The sequence below is a fragment of the Cibotium barometz genome, chromosome 2 (genome assembly GCF_041138505.1).
Source record: "Cibotium barometz isolate CiBa-2024 chromosome 2, ASM4113850v1, whole genome shotgun sequence".
NCBI lineage: Eukaryota > Viridiplantae > Streptophyta > Polypodiopsida > Cyatheales > Cibotiaceae > Cibotium > Cibotium barometz.
Window position 1 is genome coordinate 59615468 of NC_141047.1, and position 27168 is coordinate 59642635.

A 27168-nucleotide genomic window follows, 5' to 3' on the forward strand; every position below is an offset into this window, starting at 1 on the left:
AAGAGGCACAAAGTCACCATCCCACGCCGATAGATCTACAAAGCCTTCTGAAAGCTAACCCCATGCTCAATATCCTTGACGGCCCCCTCCCCCTACCAAGGGGTTAGCTCCATAGGTTGTACTATGATGATGTTCCCACTTTGCATCATATGCCTCGGATTTGACATTCCACACTCATAGCTCTAATCTTTGTTTTCTTTTGTACCATGATGAGATTACATTGACACTATTGTATCACTTTTGGTCTCATAGACCCACTAGATCTTTAGAAGACGTTTAATATAACTTTCTTTCTTTCTTTACTTGTAGGACCATTTGGCATTAATTGCTTTTGGAGGAGCCACCCTTATGTCTCAACTTTTGTTATACTTAATACCCAAGAACACCACCGCCCCCCACCGGGGCACGCAAAAAAGAAAACAAACAAACAAATCCCCTACTAGTAGAATAATGTGGATGTATTTTCTTCGCGATGAAAGACCTTTGGATAAATCATAGCATAAGTTGGTCGAGAATGAGCAAACATATCACATACTTTGAAAGATTGATATAACGTGATTATTGAAAATATTATTCAAGGAATGCGTTAGCCTATGCAAGATAAAAAGGTTCAATATTCAACTCTTGTATAATACACATCAACTTGGACTTTTCATCTGTGTGTCTCGCACCACAAAATCTAGGCTATGTGCCTATTTATTTGGAAGTATCCTGAATATGATGCAGCCCCTATCGTTCCCTAATAAAAAAATATTGTGATGCTTTATCGACATGTAGACCTCTATTTTCTGACAAAATTTGGGAGCCATCATTTTTGTTTCAGCTAATTGTCTTGGTCCACCAATTACATATTGTGCATGATTCTCCCATTTGCCAAGCACTTGATTCCACAAGGCCTAGAAGATGCAACCTCAACCCCCAAGGCAGAAGTGCACTTGTACTAGGAGTGTGTAAGGATTAATACGGGATACAGATGTTTAGTTGTTATCATTTGCTTTGACGACTAGTATAAAAGAGCGATTCAATCTCCCCTTCAAAGCTTGGCTTCGATTTCTTCCAAGCTTAATCCTTTTGTCTCAGGTACCAGAAATATGATAAAAACAACCGAAAGCACACCAAGGATTCCAAAAACCAGAAACGGTATTGCTGTGCCAAAGGCATCCTGCAGCAAAAAGAAAGCAATTGAGAATAGAAAGAAACTAAACCACATTCCAGCATGCATTATAAACGGCTAGAATTACTCTAATTAACTACAAGTATAACCTCATTAGTTTTCTGTATGCATCTATATTGTGTGCACACAGACAAACCTATTACATATCCATATAGGTGTAGTGTACAAGAATCCAATGTATGCCAACGTGTTCAGCAACGCAGGCATGCATGCAAGCATGTTATGTTGTGTGCACCAACCAAAAAGCATTGGTACACAACATTCATACACTTATAAGATTGAGGAGTTCATACATTCATAAGATTATGTTGAAGAACACTTTGCATAAGCAATATGGAAAATCCCAATTGACGAGAGAGGGGGGAAATGTCAAAAAAGCAGGAGAACAAAGTCTTACATGCTCATGAACTTCCCAAATTGATATAGAATTGAAAAGTCTTCTTTTAATTACCAAAAAAACACAAACATTAGCCGTGAACCAAGGGATAAGGAAGACTCCTTGGAGTGAATCACTACTAGCAGAGCTAGATAAAATGTGATAATGCTAAACGATCCCGAAAGAGAAAGAAAAACAGATTGTATTAATGTCTACAAAAGACCCGAAGGGTCTATAAGACCAAAGAGATATTACATATGATCCATTAGTAAACTGGATGTCAAGACAACATGAAAAAGAAAAATCAAGCTGCCGAGAGAGAGAGAGAGAGAGAGAGAGAGAGAGAGAGAGAGAGAGAGAGTATTAAGATCTGCAAAAGGCCAAAATGGCCTGTGAGACCAAATTTTTTTGAGTGTATACATTCTGCAATAGAAGATGCCTACAACATCTCATTAATGCGACAAAGAAATGATATACATTTAATGACTTCTAAACTAGCGAGTGCCAAAAATCTATTTTTGGCTTCTGGAGATACAGTTCTTTGCCAAGGCTACAAGCACATTCCATGTTGAAAGGAATCGGGGGGATCTCGTCCAGAGGGTTAACCCTCCTTCTGTCAATGGAACATATCAACAATCCTCATCTGCCCTCATTATGTGACTGCATGTTGCTATCTCCTACTAACTCTTCCTGATCTCTTCTATATCCTGGCTCTGCAGGATACTTCAAGTCTCCAGAATGTCTCAAGACAAGTCTCCTGTGGGTGGGTCTCAATCCAACTCTGGTTCTTGTACTCGATAACTCTTTGTATAGGACCAAACCCCTCCCTAGACAAACATTGATAGCATCCTTGAATTTCATAGTATGCTGAATGGAGTAAAGCACGTTCCTCTATCTCCACCTCCTCTGTACTGTATACCATGTGTATCCAAAGCTTTCTATGTTCCCTTGTGAGATCCACCTCATGGCCTTTCCTACATGAAACCTATGTGATAGAACATAAAGTTCTGAATTCATGATAGCCTATAGGCAGGTACAGCCCTCCATTCAGCTGCCTCCATTCAGGCTGTACAGCAAGTACATGTGCTGATTCAGCCAAAACAGCTCTCCATTCAGCCGGTACAACAAGTACATGTGCTTGTACAACAGATACAACCCTCCATTCAGCTGGTACAGAAGATACATCCCTCAAATCAACTGGTACATCACTTAATGCAACCGGTATAGTACATAAATCAGCTGGTACAGCCATCAAGAGGCTATAGAAAGAAAGAAACCTTCAGGTGAGGGGAGTGAAGGAGTGTAAGAACTCTCCACAAGTAATAGTTGACAAGAAAGCAGGCAACCAACATGGTAGAGGCTAATTTGCAGCAAGAGCTTCCTCTAAATGAAAAAAGAGGGCTCCAATTTAGAGATTTGGGCCTCCCATGAGCTAGAATGGTAAGTAACAGCTATAATGACAAGTGTAAAGCTAAGGTGTCAGTGTGAGGCCACTTGTCTCACTTTGATCCACTATCTTGCCACATGTCCCGATTTAACAGATGGTTCCCCCCATAAACTTCATCTCTAAAAATGTCTCATTCTGTCAAAGGTGCTTCAACAAGTCCCCCCATTTGCCTAGCTTATGGATGTAATGATACGAACAGAATTTCCATTCGGGGTTGTCCAAAAATAGTATCCCTCCTAGATTTTAGGAGTGTGATCCTTTGTATTCCAAGATAATCCCCCATTCCCAAAGCTTGTAACTTTCCAAATATTCAGACGTCTTGGAGTCCACAAACCCCTTTCATACTGGCAAATGTGTTGGTACTTTGACCACACACCCTGAAGGAGAGGTGGACTCAAGTGTGTAACATAAGCATAGATATCCTGGTGCTCCATAAACATTTCTGCTACACATACTTTATAGGCATTTCGGCCACCAATAGTTTTACAGGCATTTTGGCCGCTTATAGAAATCCAAGGAGAAATCATCGATCCATGAGATAACCATGAGTTCCATAAGTTCCATGCATCCCAAATAAAGGGAGCCAAAAACATAATCCATCCCAATGAAGGGAGCCATAAACAATGTTTCCCTGAAACCATTTCAAGGCAAACAACACACTATACTCCTTGTACAGGCATACAAGGGCTAGTGAACATCAAAAGCACTTCATAATAAGTAGCAAAAGCGCCAACTTTGCAACCCTTGACAGAAAATTTAGCAAAGCGTCCACATACCCAAGAAAGAAAGAAAGAAGTTCTATTTAACATCTTCAAAAGACCATAAAGGCCATTGAGACAAAAGGTTACAAAGTTGTGTTAAAAAATCTGGTGAAATGGATAAAAGAAAGCTTGTCTACCTCAAGCTTGATATAGGACCCAAAGATTAGCAGGAGGATTGAGGAGCTATGGGAGAGCTTGGCCTTCCATGAGGGCACAGCAATAGCAACTCTGGATATAGGACTCAATGAGATCAATGCCATTCTCCAAAAGGCATCTCAAACCAAACTAGCAGAGTTTAGAAAGCAAGAGAGGAGTCTCCGTTGGAGCCTAGCCTCCCTTCAATGCTTGCACGAGCTCATCCATGGGGCTCAGAAGGCCATAGTCCGCGTTGAGATCAACTCCATAGAGGAGAGGAGAGTGGAGTAGAGATTCAATACCCACGCGTCTTTTTGCACTCGGGCCAAAGACGAAGGCACACGGGATGTCTTCAAGTGACAGGGCCTCACCATCGGAGGGATGGCATCTCAAGGCTTCAAGGACCGGACAGCACCATTGTTTCCAAACCGCCCCACATTCAAACCATAGACACTAGCTTATTCAGTTCCCTCACGGCAAAGTCTCACTCCCCACTAGAACAGGATGCGAGAGAGAGGGTCCGGTAGCACACGCGTGAGGTGGTCCCACCAGCTCTCTGGAGCTTCTTGAGAACACCCTTCTCTTCCGAGGAGCTTGCAACAGCTCCACAAGCACTCCCTGGGCAAGTGCTCAAGTGAGTATGGGCTTCCAGATCTATTGTTTCTTCGTCATTGGCAATGGCTTTCACACGGCCTTCGATAAGATGAAGATTTCCGAATCTATGCCAAAGAAACTAGCGGAGGGTTTGGTTCACTTGATCCCCAAGGAGGGAGGTGACAGGTTGGAGATTCGCCTAGTGACGACCTATCCCTCTTGGAGGTTACGATTTCAGAATCTATGCTAGAGAAACTGCGGAGGGATCAGTTCAATCGATCCCAAAGAAGGGAGGTGACAGGTTGGAGATTCACCTAGTGGAGACATTACACCCTCTTGGGGACAACCTACAAAATCCTAGCCCAAAACCATCAGCCGTCGACTATAGCCCCACCTCCCAGATCTGATCCATGGCATGCAGACATGCTTTACACAGGATATGAGCATCCTAGATAATATCTTCACCTTTTGGGAGGTGTCTGCCACCGCCCGTCTACAGCAGCACTTGTGATTCTCCTTCTGGATTTCAGGAAAGCCTACGATAGGGTGGATTGGGACTTTCTCGAGGAGACTATGACATATGTGCAAGATGGGTTTCCCCACCACCTGGATCCAAGGTGTCTCTGCCCTCTACTCAGCCTCTCAAAGCCAAGTCTTTATCCAAGGCGCTCAAGGTTACAAGGTTTCCACTTTCTTGTTCAGTACGACAGGGTTGTCCCCTTGCACCCTTCCTCTTCCTTTTTGTGGCGGAGGTGATGAGCAATTTTTTAGCTTCCCAGGAGACCATACTACAAGGCCTCAGGCTTCCTATCAAATCTCAATAGGAGCTCCTCAATTTAGAGTTTGCAAATGACACAACGGCCTACCTCTCCAGAGATGTGGAGAATCTCCGTAAGTTTGCGGATGCAATTGAGATCTTTTGCAACGCCTCACAAGCATAGATAAACTTGCACAAGATGTGTGGTTAGCTCATCCCCTACCCCAGTTAGCACCCAATTGAGTCCTTCTAGTGGATTTCGAGTGCCAGAGTGTTATCTTGGCTACTAGGTCAAGATTGACATCACAACAGCATGCCCCCCTCCTTTCGAGCATTCGGAAGAAGCTTCTATACTAGAGCACAACCAATCTATCACTCGCTAGTCGAGTAGTGGTAGCGAACCAAGTCCTCCTCACTACCATGTGGTATACCACCTCTTGCTAGGCCTTCACCAGACCGTGTCAATGGTTGGTCCGCAACTTCCTTTGGGTAAGAAGCGATGGCAGGCCGACACGGCCAAGGTGACTTGGAAAGTCATCATTCAGCCTCGCCACAAAGGCAGCCTAGGCATTATTGATATTTCTATGCAAAGCAAAGCCCTTCTATGCAAGCTGATAATCACAGGCCTCCTCCCAAGTGGTGAGCCATGGAAGGACTTTCTCATGGCCCATATCTCCACCCAAGCTCCACTTCTTGGTGGTCCTTGGCCCCCAACCCCAAAATGAATCTTCACAGAGATGAGGACCCACGGCCCAAGCCCAGCCTTCAAGGACCGATTTCCGGCCAACCTCTTCCAAGCCTGGGACCACATTCACCTACTCTTCGCCAATCTCCCCTAGTCCTAGATGAGTAGAGACTTCGTCAACCACCACTGGTCTCGAACCCCTTGATTACGCTTCCTAGTGGCCACATGCTAGGCTCCCATCCTCACGCCTCATGGGGCACATTGAGCGAAGGACCAGCCCACTCTTTTGGAGGATGACTCACCTTCACGCAGCTCCCGCCAAAGGCCCAAGAGTGGAGCCTAGTTGGGATCCAAGGCAGAGACATGCTCCACCCTTGACATTGACTCTTCCATCCCTTCTTGGCGGCTCGCATCGGCGGTCCTAGACCCACCTCCCCTTGAGTGGGTAGGGGTTCTTACCAAGCACGATATCCCGATAGCAATCCATGATGCAAATGGAGGCACCCTCATGACTTTCTCTATAGGACCACAGGGCAGATTGAGCCAATCAACCCCCCTCAATAAAGAACCTCAACAGTTGCACTTTACATACAAAGGTGAGAATGCTCGGGTTTCATGACCACAGATACCCTCCCCTGACCAAAGTGGCCAGAGAGATTATGGAGATTATGGTTCTGGGAGGACAGACCATTGATGCAGCTACAATGGGATCCAAGCGAGTGGCAATGGCACGATCCCTTTGCCCCCGAGAACGCCCCCAACATCCCCTTGAGTACACAATCGGTGTGGGCCGCAAGATTCAAATACCAGAGGTTGATAGTACGCCAACGACAGTAGTACAGTCGCAGACTCAGGGCATCCCTACACGTTTCCTCCGTGATTTTTGGAAATGGTTGTGGAATAGCTTCCGGCCTCGAAAGATTACACTCTTCCTTTGGCAAATAGCTCACAAGAGCTTGGCAGTGGGCACCTGGCTGGCAGTTGGAGTTCTGCCAACCCTTTGTTCTGGGTGTGGACACCCCCAAGGATCACAACGGCATTGCCTTTGGGAGTGTCCCAAGGCGCATTGTTTGGTTGCGGATCCTCTGCATCTTCACCATGGACCAAACATTTTCCGCACCATCACCTAGGGGGGCAATAGCCTGGACCTCTGAGTCAGCACCATCCCTCGCATGTGAGGAGATGGGACAGGATCTCACATTTCTCGTCCCACCACAATATCATGACAACCCCGCTATCAGCAACCCCAACAGGAAGTACTACAAGCCCTTGTCAAAGGTGGGAGATCATCAACAATATAGCAACACGGCACATTTGGCGTGCTCGAAACACCGAGGCCATAGAGGACACTACAACACCACCTATCGAGTCCATCCAGAGCACATGGACGGACATCATAAACACCCTCCATGGCCAGTGGGAGAAGCTACAAGACAATTGTGAGCGTATGCAAAAGCACCAAGAGGCTTTTCTACGGATTAGGAGCAAGGGTCCTTTCCTCAAGTTCAGAGAGACAACAACGTTACTTGGCATTACAAGCCACTTGTTTGGATGCCCCCTCCCCCCACACCCCAATTGTATGAGATAGCCTTCGTCCAGCATCGGCCACCAGCCAGCAAGAAAGAGACCCTCTCTATCTCCAATTGTTTTTCGTGTCTCCCTTGATTGAGATTGGATCATGTACTTAGCCTTTCAACTATATTTTTGGTAACTAATGGAAGGGTTTTTTCTTTTTCTTTTTCTTTTTCTTTTTTTTTTTTTGGGGGGGGGGGGGGGGGGGGAGATGCTTTCCTATGACAAGGATTGAAAATTTGCAAGATAAAAGAAAGAAATTAGCTGAAGCTACTTGATAAGTTTCTTAAGTGGATAAGTTCCCTATAGAAGAAAGGCTTAAGAACCAACTGGGCTCTGATGCAATTTGTCAAGAAACAATAGTTAGGTTACCACTATAACAAAGATCAAGTTTGAACACAAGTACAATAGAATAGAGTGAGAAACACTCGAAGAACATTAATTGTAATACACCAATTAGGCTATGAAGAACAAAGAATGCAGTTTGTGAGTTTTACATATCTGCTTGAATTAGCTTTTCTATAATTGCAGCTTCTCTTGGCTTGCTTTTACAAAGGGTAAAATATACCCCCAAAGATAGGTGCAACTATTTTCCACTAATGTAGCTATTACCCAAAAATCTAGCTAGCTACCCAAAATGTCACGTGCACACACATGGACATAGTCTCCTAGCTAATCCCTGATTAGGCAACAAATTTAGGTTAGATTTAGGTGTTGATGGTAAAGAAGAGTCCCATGTTTTTTGTCCCCAATAAATCAAGACTAGTGGCTCCATATAGACCAAGTCGGCAGCAGTAAGTAATACATTAAATGTTATTTAGGCTTTGTCCTCTGCTGGCCGACACCAGTCGGGTAGGGGCAGGGGCAGCCTACGAGCCTATAAATAGAAAGTCTCAATCACAGTCATAGATCATCTGATCCCCACCATAGGGCAGATCATCGTCAATCCATAGGCCATCCTTAGGAGGGCAGAAAACAGTCCTTTTGGAAGACCAAAGGCCACAACAATTGTACAGATAAAGATATCTTCTTGTACCATATCAATATACCGAAAACACAGTTCATCTCTCTTCAAGTACAGCAAGGCACATTGGTATCAGAGCATTCAAGCTCAACCATCTAAGCACTAAGTTGTGCCAAGAAAGGTGCAAAGACCCATGGAAGAATGAAACCAACGTAGCATTTATGAAGTGGTCAGTGGCAAGCAAAGCCAAAGGAAAGCATTCCCTAGGAGCTGTGTGCTCAAAGGAGCATATGAGCTCCAAAGCTGGAGCATCAAGCATGACATTCTCAGCAAGAGACCATAGCTGTGTTAAGGGAAAGGGATAACCTAAAGAGTCTATAATTAGAGAGTCTCAGTCACGGTCATAGAATATCTGATCCCCACCATGGGGCAGGTCATAGTCAGTCCACAGGGAGTCCTTGGGAGGTCATAAATTGATCATTTTCGAAGGCCAAAGCGCACAACAGTTGTACATATAAACACATCTTTTTGTACCATATCAATATACTGAAAATGCTGTTCATCTCTCTCCTCTCCCTCTCTAATCATTGCTCTAGCAGTAGTGTTCCTAATCAGTAGGCTTAGGGCTAGATCAAGTACAGTTAGGCTTCCACATTCAACACAAAAATAGTTGGTGGGTTTGTAGAGTTACCACACCAAAGCAGATTACACATCAACATTGGATTAATCCTTGAAACTAGACAATGAGGATAATCTGATGGATGATGAAGCAAGCACTTCATGAATTCCATCAATTCGTTAAATAAAATGGAAGGACAAGCCAAAAGAAAGTTTGATTTGAAAGAAGTTAAGCAATTCAAAAAAGAGATTTCCGGTGCACGTTTCTCACGGGAAGAAAGTGATACATGTCGAAAAGAATGGGTCTCTTTGAGTGATGAGAGAGGAGATTAGTGCGGTTTGTAGGCATATTTTGGGCCTTGTTTTAGTACCATGTGGGAAAAGGCCAGTCCACAAGGGTCCCAGCCGCAGACATCCACTTATGCAATGGGCACCCAAGTGTGAATGAACTAGGTCACTATACAAGTGAAAGCGAAACCAATCCAGGGGAACTCAAAGGAAAGGGATGGGCACTTCAATATCCGACAGAACTTTGAAGACACAACGGAAGAACCATAAACAAAACCAAAAACACAGCACTAAGCCGGAACGGCCGTCCCCCGTAGGAACTTCTTTATTCAAGGGAGAAGTTGTTACAACAAACAAAGGTGAGGGTGCAAACTAGCACCGGATTCTCCACAAAGCTTCATCAAACACTTGCTCAAAGATCTAGGTACAAACAGCACCAAGAACCGATACAAAACAATCTTGAAACAGCCCCCAAAATCAGCAGCCAACTCCGGAAGAAGAGAGAAAACCAATTGCCTGCTGCCCTGCTATACGGCCAGTGCTCGAGGGAGAAAAAGAGTACCAGTTGGCTGCTGCCTTGCTGTACAGCCAACGCTCAGAGAGATAGAACCAATCAGAGTGTTGCTGCTGTGTACAACCAGCGCTCAAAGAGAGAGAGACTGCTGCACTGCTGTATGGCTAGCGCTCTGAGAGAGAGAGAGAGAGAGAGAGAGAGAGAGAGAATGCTGTTGTCCTACTGTACGACCAGCGCTGAGAAAAAGAAAAAAAACTCAGCAACTGCTGCCCACCTCTCAGTGTCCTCATGCGCATCCCCCCTCCTTTTCATGGAGTCGACCATCCCCAAAATAGCTGTGCTTTTTCCCTTCTGAGCCAAAAGTGGCTGAGTTGCCAAAAATATCAAGTTTCGTGCTTTTTCCCCAGCTTCTTCGTCTAGTATGCATGCCCAAAAGGTTACAAGTCCGGCCACACTTTAATGATGTGTGAACCTGTTGACTTAGAAACCTTAAAAATCACACCAACAAATAAAAACCCATGTAGCTCATACTCTGTTGCCATCTTCCAGGCCAAAATATGCCAATGAATGCTTTAGCTTTCTTCTGTGGAAAATTCCCATTCTCACCTTGGCTCTGCTCAATGTGTGAAACACTGATCACGACTGGTGAAGAGACCAAATGGTGACATCCCCTCCGTCTTATAAGACACTTTTCCGCAACTATATAAGCCTAATACCAATGGAAATACTCTTCTTCAAGTATTGCAAATCGACTGCCATTCAACATAATCTGATTATTAAAACCAAAAGTCCAGATCCACTGTAATCATAGATGCTCGCCAGAGTTTTTTCCTCTTTCGTAAACGTTCAGGGATCTAGTATCCTTCCAGAAACATCCCAAAACATAAATGCTAAGTGAACACGAAGGTTGCTAGTCCTGAGAAAAGACACCATGTCAAGCTACATTAGCCATACATGTACTGTCATGTCAAGCTCCATAAGCCATACATGTATTACAATGTCAGGCCCCATAGGCCACACATGTATTGTGATGTCATGCTCCATATCCCATACATGTTTTATCGAGTCAGGCTCCATAAGCCACACATAATCTTGCCATGTCGGTGAGCTCACACTAGAGTCCTTCCTGGGATCCATCCACCACGTATAACTAGAAACTCCTCTTGGCATGTCAATGGGCCCACACCAAAGTCCTTCATGGGGATCCATCCACATACCTGCAAAAGGCATAAACTCCTCGCATGTCAATGGGCTCACACCAGAGTCCATCTTGGGGATCTCCACATACATGCAAAAAGGCATGTGCCATGCCATGGTCAGTGTGAGAGTCCTTCCTTTCAAAGCCGCCAAAACAAGCACATGTTCACACAAGCCAGGGAAGCTCAACCGGTGCATTGTAGTCCAGGACAGCCCCTCATGTCTTTGACCCACCATACAAGCACAAAATACCTGCCATGTTCGACTTCAAAACAACTCATAGTCTAAATCTAATCAACCAATCCATGTTACTGATAAATAATTCATAGTTTTGTAACCCCGCATATGCGGCATATTCTAGCATCCCATATCGGATAAAAAAGTTCCCACGAGCGAGCACCTACGAGCGGAGAAAAAACAGTAACTATAGGAAGATCTTGGCCCAAGGCTAGTCGGGAGGCAGGGAACGAAAAAAAAAACAAACAAACAAACAAAAATGAGGAGATTTTTAAACTTCTTAAGCATTAACTCCTTTAATGTTTTCTTTTGGTAGAAACCTGAGAGGAGAGCATGTAAAAACAAATCAGTCGTACCAAGATGTTTGTAAATAATTGATAAGCAATTCAAAAAGAGCACCTGTACAGGGGAAAAAGCGAATGTGACTATAGCATTTCCTGCAAAGTTCACTAGCACAGCAATGCTCATTGCTCTTCCTCTAGTTCGCAAAGGGAAAATTTCTGAAAGGATGAGCCAAGTGATGGGACCAAAAGAGACCTGCACAAGATATATAAGATTTCTGAATGGTGTCAAATATATAGAACCATGGCCTATGAGCACTACCATTCTTCTTATCAATCAGTTCTTAAGAAAAAATTGTTCACACCAAAAAACACTTTTGATATAGCATGAACTACACATTTCCTCAAAGATGATGTTTCCGCATACCACCTCTGAAACCTTCTCCAACAAAAATTCCAAGTATTGTTATAGAGATTAGTAAATATATTTACCTATGCTAAAAGAATCCCATTGACCGAGACAAGGGCTCCTAGAGCATAAACATACTGAATTGATTTGTCAAGTGAACTGTTATGCCCTCATGTGTTAATTGCCCGTATAAGCCCATAAGGAGGAAACACAAGGAGATCAAACCAGAGCACACCTCATCAAATTTCCACCCCAAGAAGTCCTCATTATGACATTCAAACAGTTAGTTGCAGTCTAGATGTCCATGGACTAGTCACCCACAAGATCCCACAGACCCAACGATTCACAGAACCACAGAGAAGGCAGAGGGGGATAATGGACAAGTTGTGGACATGTAGAGTGCTCACCACCTCCTGGAAAGCTCACTTGTGCTTTTCATAGAACTAGTCTCGCATATGATTGTTACAATGACCTGCCCATTTGATCTTTTATTTCTTTACTCTTATGACTTTTTGCATCTCCTACTACAAAGTGCATACTTATTTGTACTTGTTTTGTTTTTCTATTCCATGATGACACATACCACATATAGCATTGTATCACTTTGGTTTCATAGATCCTTTGGGTCTTTAGGAGACATTTAACATAACTTTCTTTCTTTCTTTCTCTCTCCAACTGAGCTCTCCCCAAAGCTTCAGTTCTACCAAGTATTGAGATTACTTGGAGTGCAATGTGTGGATTTGAGCGGAGTTGAGCTCGAGGAGGAGTGTTTAGATATTGAGCTCAACTAGTGATGCAAACATTGATGACCCGCCTGGGTGATAGCTTTGCCACTTATGCCTGTCATGTGCACAGTGTGTATCTACCGTGTGCTACACGCACGCAAACATTGATGACCCGCCTGGGTGATAGCTTTGCCACTTATGCCTGTCAAGTGCACAGTGTGTATCTACCGTGTGCTACACGCACGCAAGACTAGTTTCGAGGCTTGGGGAAGCTTGGAGCTAGGCAGGCTGATTGACGAGTTGAGTTAGGGATATACTAACGGGCGGGCACCCAAGTATGGACGGGCGGACGCCCAAGTGTGGACGCCCGATGACCGACCAAGAGCCTATAAAAGGGTAGCCAAGGTTAGTTATTGAGACATAGAGAGTCTCGTGAGTTTGTGAGAGCTCTATGGTCTTGGAGCCTGGATCTAGTGCAAACGTGAACTTGCTTTATGCAGCCGAGGCCGACAACAATCTCGAGGCCCACGAGGGCAGCTTCGTGGCGGTATGGGACGTCGCGAGGAGGAGACTGGTCGGTACGTCAACCTAGTTAGCTCAGCTCGTGGCTCGGTGGGGACAGCCAAGACTGTGGGCTTGCCCACGGCTGTCATGGTTGCCTGCACCCCCTTGTTTGTTTGTTCGTTTGTTTGCAGGATTCGATTCTCGTACCAAGAACGATCACGAGGAGATCCGTGAGGATTTGACAGTGGTATCAAAGCATACCTCGTGAACGAGCAAGTCGGTAGGTAGAGAAGATGAGGTCGAAGAAAGGTATGTGTTAAAAAGCTTGCTGTTTTTTCTGTGCATACTGCTGTTTTCAGATTCAGTATGTGTTTTTCTTCATCAAAGAAACCCATGTTGATGGGAGGTGGTAGTCTAAGTAGGGTCGTTTGCTTTGCAAAGAAGAGGAGAGATTCGTTTGTGCAGTCACACGAACTGCAGAGAGAGAAAACAAAAAAAAGCACGTTGCTTTTGGTTGAACGTGATTGAGAGAGAGAGCAAGCGTGTGAGAAGGTGAACATGCTGGCGAGTTTGCATACTGGTCGAACTGGGCAAGGTTGACAGCCGCCCAAGAGTATGAAAGAGGCCCTGCTGGCGGGCGACCAAGGCTATGTAAGCAGGTGCGTAGCCAGGCGGCCAGGCTTGCGTAGCCAGGCGACCAGCCTAGCGCACGCGTCCAAGCCAGGCCAAGCAGGCGCCCAGGCCACGCAAGGCAGGCGCCCAGGCCACGTGGCCTTATGGCCACGCCTACACGGGCTGTCGCAGGCGCAGGATAGCGAGAAGGTACCGGATGTCAGCAGCCGACGAGACAAGCGAGCAAGCGCTGGCAAGAAAGCTAGCGCCAGCAGCTCTTGACGTCAGCAGACAGCACACCGGCTAATCCAGGAGGGATGAGAAAAAAAAACACGGAAAGAACTCATTTTTTTGGGCTTTCGTTTTTTTTTCAGTTTAAATTTTTAAAAAAGTTTGAAAACCCCTCCTCCAAGGTTTAAAAGTGTTTTTTTTAAAGAATATAGAATATATATATCCATATATATATATATTTATTTATTTATTTATTTATTTAAAAAAAACACAGAAAAGCAAAAGCTAAAGATAGCTTTTGGGAATTTTAGGCTTTTGGGGAAACCTTTATAAACCCCTTAAGTGGGCTTCTTGCCACACATCTCTCAAGTTTTCAAGCTCTCAAGCTCTCAAGTTCCCTTGCATTTTTATTGTGCAAAGATCAAATTTTCTCTCCACGTGCCCTCTTCACGATGTCAACCCAAGAATCAAAGTTGGAGCCCCTTGTGGAACACAAAGGCTTGCCAGCTACGGAAGGTACCGATGCCGATCTTTTTGACGATTTTGTGTCAAAATCAGATTTCCAAGAGTTCAAAGTAGCTCTCGAAGCTTCTTCAACGGAACGTCAGGCACAAATCGCAGCCCAGATGCAAGCTTTGCAGAACTCCATCGCTCTATTGACCACTACCCTCTCTACTTTATCGGGTATGGATACCTTGGCCTTTGCTTTAGGCCCCAATATTACTCCGGAACCGTTCGGAGGCGAGCAAAAGCAACGCACCAAGGAGATTGTGGACACGTGGCTACATAAGTGGCAAGTTCACTTTCAGTTTCATCCATATGATGATGGAAAGAAGATCCAGTTAGCAACAGGTTTCCTGTCCGGCAAAGCTTTGCTTTGGTGGAAGGAACTCAATCCTAAGCCAATGACTTGGGCACAATTCGAAGACGTCTTCAAGAAAGAATTCCTCAAGAAAGAGGATGATTACGATGTTGTTGCCCGGTTTTCAGCTTTGACCATGACCTCGTAGCACCTCACTTATGAGGTCTACCTCCAAAAGTTTAGGGACTTGCAGATGAAAGCTACAAAGATAGATCCCACTACTCTTTTGGGGTTTTTCGTAGCTGGTTTACCAGACTCCTACCATTTACAAGTTAAAAATAACAAATGCAAAACATTGGACGAGGCCATTCATTCAGCTCGTATCTATGATGATACAATGGTCTCTTCCAAGTCGAAACCCGTTACCGAGCAGGGGAACAAGCATAAATGAAAGTTCTCCACACCTATGGCTAACACGACAGAAGGAAAGTCTTCGGACCAACCTTCGAAGAATTCAAGTTCGACACCAACAAAGAAGAAACGACTCCTTCGGACTTTAAAGCTCAAGAAGGAAGGACGTTGTTTTATCTGCGAAGAAAAAGGACACATGCGCAACGAGTGCCCAAAGCAAAAGGGTACCAAGACAAACGCAAGACCCAAGCCAAAGACAGCTAATCAGTTGTCTTTGACAAGTACGTCAATTACTATACTTTCTCGTCCTAGTACTTGTTTTGATTGTCTGTTCAATTCTAAAGTATTTGGCTTACATGATCTTCTCCGAGTTTATGGAGACGTGAATGGCCATAAGATTCACATTCTTTTAGACCCTGGCAGCTCACACAACTTTGTTAACTACAAACTTGTGCAGAAATTGAGTCTTGATACGACACCCAGCGATCATACCTATGAGGTACGCCTACTTGCGGGAAGGCAAGTATGGGATCGAAAGGTGGAGATGCTTCCAATCCACATTCAGGACTACAAAGACACTCTGGAATGCTATGTAATGCATCTAGAAAATGTAGACTTGTTATTAGGAATTGAGTGGTTTAAGACTCTTCAAGTCCAGATAGATTGGTCTAGTCATATTTTTTCTTTTCAGCATAGGGACACCAAGTATAGTATTTTAGGTGATTGTATTCATCCCTCTCAAGCACCTCTTGTAAATACAATTGATTTTGGAAATATGATGGATTCTTCTTTGTATACCGCTTCCCATTGTGTATTGATTCTACTTTCTTCATTTCTCATACCTTCCATGATTGTCAATGAATTAAGTGTGTTTGAAAGCAGAGAATTACAGAAGATACTTGATTCGTTTCAAGATGTATTTCCTAAGGAACTGCCGTCGGGTTTACCACCTGAACGGGCAGTAGATCATCGTATTGACTTGATCCTTGGTGCTCATCCTATCAGTATTCCACCTTACAGGATGAACCAAGCTGAGGAAGATGAGTTGGCTACACAACTCCAAGATTATTTGAGGATGGGCCAGATCCGTCCAAGTAAATCACCTTGGGGTGCACCTGTGTTGCCTAGGAGAAAGAAGGACAATACCTGGAGAATGTGTATAGATTACAAGAGATTGAACAAGCTGACCATTAAGAACCATTATCCTCTCCCTAGATCAGATGACCTGATTGACCAGTTAGCAGGAGCGAAATATTTCACGAAGATCGATTTACGTACTAGCTATATCACCAGATACGTATTCATGAAAGGCATGTCGAAAGAACCGCCTTTCGGACTAGGTATGGCCATTACGAGTTTCTCGTATTACCTTTTGGGTTAACCAATGCTCCAGCCACTTTCCAGCAAATGATGAACGATCTTTTTCGTAAACATTTGAAAAAATTTGTGGTGGTGTTCCTGGATGATATTTTGATATATAGCCGTACTCTTGAGGATCATGTCAGACACCTCACGATTGTCTTATCTATTTTGAGACAGAATCGACTATATGCTAAGTTAAGTAAATGTGAGTTCTTTATGACCGACATCATTTACTTGGGACACAAGATCACTCGAGATGGATTGAGCATTGACTATGACCGAGTTCATAAGGTTCTGGACTAGCCTATACCGCGAACAGTGAAACAACTTCGTTCTTTTCTCGGTTTTGTTGTTTTTCTTCGAAAATCTGTATGAGAGTACTCTCAACTCACACTACCGATGACTGACTTATTAAAAGGTCGTGGACGTAAGTCAAACCAGTCTATCACTTGGAATAACGAATTACATATGGCCTTCAAACTTTTGAAAGATAAAGTCAAGGAAGCACCTATCTTAGCATTACCCGATCCTAGTCGGCCTTATGTTCTTGAAACTGATGCCAGTGACTATGCTATCGGAGCTGCTCTATTTCAAGATGGTAGACCGGTTGCTTTTGAAAGTAAAAAGCTAGACGACACTCATTCTCGTTGACCAACCCTTGAGAAGGAGCTTTATGCTGTGATTCATGCTCTCAAGGTTTGGAGACATTATTTATATGGCTAAGTTTGTGGCATTGACTGATCATCAGTCAATCAAGTATGTGTGTGATGCGGATGATTTGAGAGGAAGAAAAGCTCGTTGGACGGAGTTAATGCAAGATTTTGATTTTGAGATCCATTATCGAAAAGGATCCATGAATAGTATTGCAGATGCGCTTAGCCGAAGTCGAGAGGTGAATACTTTGTCGTTCATCGAGATTTCTACTGACTTATTTCAGTCATTGAGAGGGCTTTGCAAGACTGATAGTTATTTTGGTCCATTTTGGCAGAAGATCCAAGACGGGAGCTCATTGATTGACCAAGACTCAATGACTGAGCAGTCTACAATTCAAGCTATAGGAGACCAATGGATGATTCGGAATGGTTTACTATTCCGTAATGACAAAATTTGTGTATCACAGATCCCGGACATTAGGTCCAAGATTCTTAAGGAGTGTCACGACGCCCCTTCTGCTGGACACCTTGGAGTACACAGGACACTATCGTTAGTGAAACACTTTTTATTGGCCAAAGATGAAAGGGTATGTAGAAGATTATGTTCTCAAGTGTCAAATTTGTCAGGCAAATCAAGCTGAACGCTTTAGACAGGCTGGATTGTTGCATCCTTTGCAAATCCCAGGCAATAAATGGAAAAGTATTTCCATGGATTTTATTACCGGATTGCCAAGAACACATCAAGGCCACGATTCTATTTGGGTTGTGGTAGATCGCTTGACAAAAATGGCTAGATTTTTACCGACTCGAAAGACTATTACAGCTACGCAATTAGCACGGCAGTTTATCGAGCAATTGTTTAGACTGTGCGGGTTACCGCAAGACATAGTCAATGATAGGGACTCTAAGTTTACGAGTGATTTTTGGAAACTTGTTTTTGAGAAGTTAGAAACAACTTTGAATTTGAGTTCCTCTGATCATCCTCAATCTAATGGCCAGACTGAGTTCAAAAAGGAGAAAAGACAAAAGCAAAGCATGGCAAAAAGCAAGGAACCCCCCTTTAAGTATAAAAGAAGCATGTATCCCTTTTGATGATGTAGAACTTGGTGGAGATCAACCCTAGATTGCCGCAAGCCTGCCAATCACCGATGACCCCAACCCAACGTCCCATACCACCAAGCCGTAGCGACCTACGCTGACAGCTCCATGGCCATGAGATCTTGCATGCTCTGTAGTAGCCCCAAGCTATCGCATGGCTCCTTGAGCTCGTGTGTGTACGTGACCCTAAGGTCACTTATATAGTAATAACCCCGCTATAAGTGGCTTGCTTTTATAAATAAAGCTTTCTTGCTTTATTTATAAGCTTTGTGTCATTATAAGCCATGGGCTATTAATTATAAGTTATTAGCCAATCTAGACCTCTTCTTGCTAACGCCCTTAGTCCACATGTGAACCCTCCAAGTCCCCATGCGCTTGGCTAAACCTTAACTCTAATCATGGATTAATCCTAACCCTAATCTTGGGTTAGCGCACCCATCCCTAGCCTTGATCTTAGGTCGGTCCGGATATAACAAATCCCTACTTAGTTGCTTCTCAAATGTTCTAGGTGCATGTGGGTCCACACAACTTTCTTAAACTAAATAACAATCCAATTATGGATGCCCAACATGTGGGTGGACTTCCTCCTTCCCAAAGGCACCCCTTCGAGAAGATTTGTGTGCTTCACCTTCTGGGACAATTTGGTTGTCCAATAACAATTGGGTTTCAACCGCCACAAATGGGTAAGGGTGTCCAAAAGCATGTGAACCAGCCTGAATACCAAGCTTTTGACTTTCCATTTTAATTAGCCAACATGCTAAGCAAAGCAAATGCTTTTGGCTGACTCGGCAAAGAATCCTCTCACTCCTTTGGGACCCATGCCACCTCCCGACAGCAATGCACACTGCGCACAAGATATAGATGCTCCCATGACTGTGTGCTACACGTCTTCTTCTTGCGTTGTCCTCACACCAAGAGAACTAGAGCTTAATGCTCATTCCAACGGCTCCAGCAACCCATCAATTTCCTCACATTTTGATGGCGGTGAGACCTACACAGCCCATTGAAGCCCAATAGTGGAGATCAACTCTCTAAAGATCAACTTGGTGGAAGAGCAAAAGAATCGTCTCCTTCATCCCACCGCCGCCACTGGATTGCCGCTTTGTTCTTCCAACTACGCCAGCTTCTCCACCACACTATCGCCCTGTAGCGCCTGATCCGCCAATTGCATTGCCCAAAAGCCGCCTTGCAACGCCCTGCTCAGCCCTTTGTCGCCGGTTGCGCCGCCCAAAAGCCGCTTGCACAACGCCTGCTCTAACCTGCACCGCATGTTGTGCTGCCAATCGCCACCAATGCTACGCATGCTCCACTGACGTCCTATGAGCACCACCACATTTGCCCTGTGATTGCTGCCAGCAGACACCCACTTGCCGTCCAGCAACACCGCTACCGCCTGTGAGCATTGCCCTACCCAACAGCCACCACCGCTGGTGTTAGCGCCGCTGTCGCCTGTCCTTCAGTCGCCGCCTATGTTATAGCACCGCCACCGCCTTGAGGAGCGCCATCAGCTTCTCCAACGTCACCTAGCTTGGAGAACTTTGTAATGTCCTCATAAAGTGGCATGTATAGCAATTGCCCACTAGGTTGTGCACCTGTGAATGTCGTTGGCAAGAAGTAGCAAGCTATGATATGCACTAAACTATCCATGGTAGGCATAGTCTCATCCACATGTGACGGGCCTCCTCATCTCTTGTAACCAGTGTAAGAATCCTTCTAATGTGTAGCTTGAATAATTTGCGACTCCACGCAATTCCCGCACTGCTCCTCATGCTCTCGTCTCCCCTCTAAATACCGACTCTCATTCATAACGAGGTAAAGGTGACAATCCTCTTGGGGCTCTGATGTGTATTCATGTGATAGATGATGTCTCTCCTTGTGGATGTCGCTGCAAAGCTTCTAGGGTCCGACCATGATGTGCCATTGTAGTTCTAGGTGTTCCAGGTGGCTACTCTCAATCGTGTTGTTGTGCCCCTATTTGGGGCGGTGCTTTGTAATGATCACATGACCATCTCGGTGAACGGCCAATTTCCTTGCTCTCCATCCCTCCATGACCTAGATCATCTACGCTTTCTTGTGCTCCGCCTATAGTGGTGCAAGGTCATCACCAATATAGGTCTTTGTGCTATTCATAGTAACAAAAAAACGTTTGTTTAGTCTTTTCGAATTTAGCGTTTTGAAGCGAAACGTTTCTAAAAAACCTAGAAACCTCTTGGCTAGGGAAGTTTCAAGGATTTTTTTTCGCATTTTTAAACATTTTCTTTTGATTGTTGTTTTTTTTCCTTGTGCAGATCCTTTTGTAGTAGCAACTTGAGTGCCCATGGGCGCTTTCTTTCTCCTGCTCTTCCTCTCCTTCCTTCCCCTCTTCTTCTCCCTCCTCCCTTCTTCCATTTACTCCTCTTTTTTTTCATAGTCTTCTCTTCCACTTCTTTTCTTTTCATCTCTTCTTCTTTTCATAGTCTTCTCTTCCACTTCTTTTCTTTTCATCTCTTCTTCTCCCATCTCTTTTCCTTCCTAATCCCAATTCCTATCTTCTTCATCTCCTTAATCTCATAATTACAATCCCACATTCTACAATTCCTAGCCGCAACAAAAATGACAATACTTAGAATGTGTGGGATAACACAAGGTTATGATCTTTAACACATCTCCACAATGGGTAGGCAAATCCGCAAAAATGGGGAGCTTAAAAACCCATTTTCTGTTTAGATCATTTTAGCTCTTAGTTGTTATTTATCATTGCTTCTAGTCTTGCTTAATCATTGCTTTAATAGGGAAGTGATTTGTTTTTGCTAGTCTAGTTGTAAGTGCTAGCCTTCATCATGGCTGAGTCTGTCCTTCACCTCCGGAGAAGTGATAGAAACTCAGCTCGTTGGTCGGTGTATAAAAATTGCGTCCTCTTGGTTAAGACAAAAAAAATTATATGTAAACCTGTACCTACTGTAGGGCGCTGATGATGTGAGTAGGGATGTCATAGCACCTAGTCCATGCTATGCATGATGAAGTTGATGATCTTATACTTCATGATTGGACAATCTTTGAGATAAAGTTTGCACTTTTTTGTATTCTTGTCTTTACTTGTTTTGTTTTAGTGAATTAGTCATTTTAAGTTTGTTTTTGGTAATTAGTTATTAAAAATTTATTTAGCTTGTTTGTTAGAAATTCTTTTGTTGTGGTTCAATAAAAAAATTTGTTTGTGTATGTGGACGTGTGTAATTTAGTTATATATTTGTCTATTTTCGCAAGTTATTATTACTATTTTTTTTCCTCGGGTGTCTCTATTAAGCTTTTAATTTTTATTTTATTTTTAAATTAGAATTTTTGTTTGTTTTTGGTGATTCTTTTCTTTATTTTAAAATTATTCGTAAGTTCAGATTCATCTAGCCTTATGACAGTATATATATATATATAAGATCCGCACATTAGTTTATGAGAAGAGGTTTAAGGACCGGAATTACACTTGTTGCTCCTAGAGAACCTTGCAAACAATTTCGATGCAATGGGCAGCCCGTGGAGTATGTGGCCTCTTATGCATATCTTGGGATCACTTTTGTCGGACCTCAGTTCTCTATGCGGAAGGCAGCCGAAACCAGATTGATGCGAGGGTACGTATGCAGCTCCAGGCTCACTTGAGAGGCATTGCTCACAGGTACAGTTTCAGGAGCCGAGGACGAAGTTTTGGCTGTTTGACACATTAGTTACACGTGCATTATTGTATGGAGCTCCCATTTGGGGTCCCAGTTTATACCACAGGAGGAGACGGAGAAGGGAGTCAGCTACAACAGATACAGGAGAGGTGGTGGAAGCTGATGGAGAGGCCACTAGTGATGATTTCCCACATGATCAAGAGTAAGCCTTCAGTGCCATGTGAGATTGTGCGAGCGGAGATGGGGGCTGCCCCTATCGTGATGTTCCGAATAGTGACACATTGGCACACATTATGGGAGCTCCCACTAGATAGATAATTGCAACAGCTGGCACTCGATGGAGACACACAGTGTTGGTATGCTCAAGTGAGCACTTAGTTTGGAATGTGTGGCATGCAGATGGGGGCACTCCCACCGTTTCAGTATAGCATAGAGGTCGGCTATATACTCCTGGCTTGCCCTAGAGTCCTTGAGACAGCTGGCACTTGATGGAGACACGCAGTGTTGTATGCTCAGGTGAGCACTAAGTTTGGTATGCGTGGCATGCAGACGGGGGCACTCCCACTGTTTCAGTGTTGGTATGCTCAAGTGAGCACCTAGTTTGGTATGTGTGGCATAGATGGGGGCACTCCCACCGTTCCAAGTCCATCCTTTGCTCTTAGCCGCACAGAATTGAATAGGGTGATCAAGGAGGATGCACGTGACAGAAATGACGCCATACCAAGCTGATACATGGTCCATCACAGCCCCCTGAGTCCCAGTGGACAGAGCCCACCAGCTGCAATGCACCTGACGTCCACAGGCCCCTGGTCCATGGCATCCTCCATGCCAACAACTTCAGATCACATAGATTCTTCAGCTACAAAAGGATACCACTCCACGAGGGGTGGGACATGGCAAGTCTCTCAGCAATCATAAATCCCCCTATTTTGGATATTCTAGATAAATGAGAAGGACGTAAGACATAGCATATTTTTGTATTGAAAGTGATATATTGCTTATGGACACTTCATAAATGTCCACGGACAAGTGAAGCGCTTGGGCAACTAGTCCGCATCAAAGCAAGGTGGCCATGTGGAGGCGTCCCCCCTCCTCTTTCACAAAGAGTGGGCGGATACTTGTTATGAGAAAACATTTTACGACAACCAAAAACGAGCCATGGTGAGCCAAGTGGTTAAGGACTTCACTTGAGGCTCAGGGATTCTGGTTGAGGTCCACAAGTAGAAGTTTCTGTGGTGGGTCCTTCTCCATGGTGAATCAGTTTTCCTTTTCTGCTGTCCATGACTGGCCAACAAGGGTTAAACGCCTGCATCGGCACCATATAAAAACAGGTGGAGGGGACAACAGCTTTTTGCCAAAAAGTTTACATCATGTAAGCAGGTAATGGTGTCCGGACAGATGCTTGCGAGTCTTCCCAATCTCTCAAGAGCAGGAATGAAGGCATGAGAAAAGGAGGCACAGCCTTCACTAATGAGGTCAACTTTTTTTCTGATTTAAGAGTATACTTGAGAAACAAGACCTGTACCAGAGACACGTAATCAGCAGCATTGACTGTGCTAGCCAACACGACAACTGTCAGCACTTCCAACAGTTACAAGTTACAACACCTCTTTCTAGTTCAACGACTCTTTTCCCCTTAAAATAGATATGACCAACAGTACAACTACCAAGCAAAAGCCTGCGAGACCAAGAAAAATCCTCAATCCGGAAAGATTGTATTATGGATTCTGGTTGACAACTTGGAAAAAGATAGCATAATTTACATGCTCACCTGATAACACCCCACGTAAAGAAATAGAGCTATGACAGCCAGAGCGGCAGCACTATCAGCATACGCATAGTAGATTGCAAGCAAAAAAACCGAAATAGTCTGCACAAAGGGTTAACAAAGTGTCATTAAGATTCTCTTGTTCTCTAACAAAAATATCTGATTTGTGTGTGTGTGTGTGTGGGGGGGGGGGGGGGGTAAGGAGAGAGAAGTCTTACAAGGCCTCCTGCACCTATCAATAGTATTGGGCGTCGCCCGATTTTATCAACTTTCCACACAGCAAGTAGTGTCATGAAAACCTATCAATGCAGCAACATATATATTACTATAACATTACTTGTACAATTCCAACAAGACATTTCAATACAAATAAAGAGAGCTAAAATGGTGTGTGCATGTGGGGGAGACATAGCAGCAAACCATTTAGTTGACAAGGTTGTACAATTCATGTGTATCTTAACACATTATGCAGACAAAACCAAAATAAAACTACTCATGCAGGGTCTCCATCTGTACTGGACTGTCCTTTAAATCTTACTCCATATGGATGCAAGTAAATGAGTCTAGGTGACCCGATACAGCCTAGTTTTGATTTCTCCGGGATTCCCATGCAATTAAGCTCCCAGTAATTTTCAAGGCACATTTTTGCATAATGTTCAAAGATTAGAGCTTACCTTGCCTTGCAGAAACATGTGTCATTGGATACTTCACCATAGAGCTACAAGAAGCAACTTCCCATGTGGATGCGCTAGCCCGGCTTTCGCATCCTCTCTCCCTTGTCACACCAGAGAGGCTATGGTAGTGAAGGTAAGAGCTTCAATCACCTTGATGGAGATGAGGAGAAGGTTGCCTGCATGGTGGTTCTCACTCACAAGAGGTGGATAGAGGAGAAGCTCACGAGAGGGAGAAGCCTACCCTCACTCCTATTCATGCAAGCAACCATGAAGCTATGCAAGAATCCAACCAAAAACAAGCAAGCAAGAGAGTAGAGAAGAGGGAGGGTACTCACAAGTATTCTATTGCAAGGGAATGAATGTCTATGTAGAGAAGAGGGAGCGAGCTCACAAGTATTCTATTGCAAGGAAATGAATGTCTATGCTTAATATCTTATATACAAACGGCTAGTGTTCACACTTGGCCGGAAAATGATCTGGCCACTATTTCCTTAAGCAAGTACATACACGAAGTCAATGACTTCCCTATTCATCATTAAGCACAAGGTAAGGCTGCTTCATAAAGTCCAACGCCGTCTTACAAAAGATAGGCTTCCGTTGCATGCGGGTAAGATGGCGAAGCGTCGGGCACAGCTTCAAAGCCTATGCTTCTCGTGGTCTGATAGGAGGAGCACCGGCCCCAACCTCTCTCGGGTTGATAGATTCTATGTGGATCAGCGGGCTTGTGGTCGCACGGGGCATAATTGGTATGGCGGGTACCACTTTCTCTGATCATGCTTCAGATTTGCAACAGGATAGAGTAGATACGGAAGGGACTGTATTTTATCTCTGGTTCTGCCGCATGCACCTTGGATGCCGGCCTCGGTGAGTTCAACAGCTTTTTGCAAGAGGCAGCACAAAGCAAATTGGAGGGATTTCATGCCCAGAAGAGGAGCATTCGGAGGGGTCTTGCTTCTCTCCAACGTCTTCAGGAGAGTTCCCTCGATAGCCCGTGGATTGACAGTCAGCTTGCTGCCACCCGGACAACCTGAAGGACAGATCGACCTGCATTGTGGGGTTGATAAAAGGCAAGGCCATAGATCATTATAGTTCATCTGACCCCCTTTTGGGATAGGTCAAGGGTTAGAGCTTTTTATGTCTAGATTTACCTCTTTTGGAAGGCCAAGGGCCACAAAGATTTATACATTCCTATGGACACTTTTGTGTACTATATAATATACTGAAGATACAAAGATCAGATCCATCGAGGAGAGGAGGGTGGAGTACACATAGCATGCCAGAGTGTAACTTGGTTGAACACAATGCTAATCAATACACTTAAATACACCAAGATTTAATGGACAACATGCTCGATACAGGAAGTAATTTGCTGAATTGACAAGAGACACAAAATGAGTCGGAACGGCTGGCCCCTCCCTCAAATAAAGTATATTGATCTTGGGAGAATCAAGTACATAGTGTCATGGGCATTTCTAACCAGATTTCCATACCAATGCATATGAATACAATGTTGCAAACAAGGTGGTTGTCAGTGTAGACTTGCAACTCACACTACCCTCTCAAGTGCCCATGTTCCCTACCATTTGCTCTCTATTGTTCCACCAACACATGGTAGCAACAATCTACAAGTGAGCACGTAAGACAAGAGAACACTACACAGGGTATGTGATCTTGGAGTCTGGTTCCTCCCACCTGCTACTTGCTTCCATAATTAAGCATAAAAGCTTACCAATTGCAGGTAGAGTCGATGACAACAGAAGTCTTCGTGATGGAAGTGCTTAGAGTGTTGAAATCTTTGTTTCATCACAATCCTTCGCTACAAAAGTCTTCAAGAGGATGAAGGGAGCTCTCGAAAAGCTTCCCCTATGGTTCAACTAGAAACACTCTTGCAGGTTGCCCTAGTAAGGTTGGATATGGATTTGGGAAGAAAGTGTAGAAAATACAGCCAAAGAGGTTACTCCCTTTGTACAAAGGGAATAAGGCTTGGCTGTGGGCATTGGGTTTTGTCCACCTCGGGACATCAGTGTGCGAAAACAAGGCTGGTCATAATTTATAAGTGAGTTTTGGTCGCCCAAAACGTAATGAAGTGTGTACACTCACTTATAAATTAGTGCTAATTCCTAAGGCTAGGTTTATGACCGATACTTACCCCCTGTCACATGCCACATAATCATATCAACAAACAATTTCACATGCATGGTTCACGAGCGGACGTCCCCTTACCCAAAACTACACATTGGTCAAGCAAGCATGAAAACAGCATGCAATTTCAATTGCAAGTAAGCACATAAAGATGCTATACAATGCAGCATTGGTATGGACAATCCCCGTTCATGAGAATATGCCAAAATAGGCGTGCTCCAAGCAAAAACACGAGGTACTAGACCCAATGGAACACCAATCCACCAAACATTTTCGGGCATGTACACAAAGGCACAAGTCCCAACGGAAAGCCAATTCCACAGTATCACATGAGTGGCATCAATCCCTGACAAATACAACTGCCATGGACGCCACTCCAATGTACATACATGATGAAAAAGCACGAGTGGCATCAATCTCCGGCATATACAACTGCCATGGATGCCAATCCAATGTACATACATGATGAAAAGGCACGGGCTCTAGTTCAGGAGACAAGAAGAATAAAGAATCTGAGTCTAAGAAAACCCTTG

The 27168-nt window shown here is 44.1% G+C and overlaps 1 protein-coding gene across 1 annotated transcript in view; it reads right to left on the reverse strand.

Moving 5' to 3' along the window:
• Positions 1–594: 594 nt before the first annotated feature.
• The window catches only part of LOC147641283 (D-xylose-proton symporter-like 2), a 41952-nt gene continuing 15378 nt past the window's right edge, over positions 595–27168 (reverse strand). The window contains exons 11-14 of the mRNA XM_086820054.1: positions 24038–24118; positions 23823–23921; positions 11719–11856; positions 595–1162 (exon numbers count right to left, since the gene is read on the reverse strand). Of these exons, the coding sequence (XP_086676180.1) occupies positions 1034–1162; positions 11719–11856; positions 23823–23921; positions 24038–24118 (447 nt within the window). The 3' untranslated portion in view covers positions 595–1033. The remainder of the gene's footprint in view (positions 1163–11718; positions 11857–23822; positions 23922–24037; positions 24119–27168) is intronic.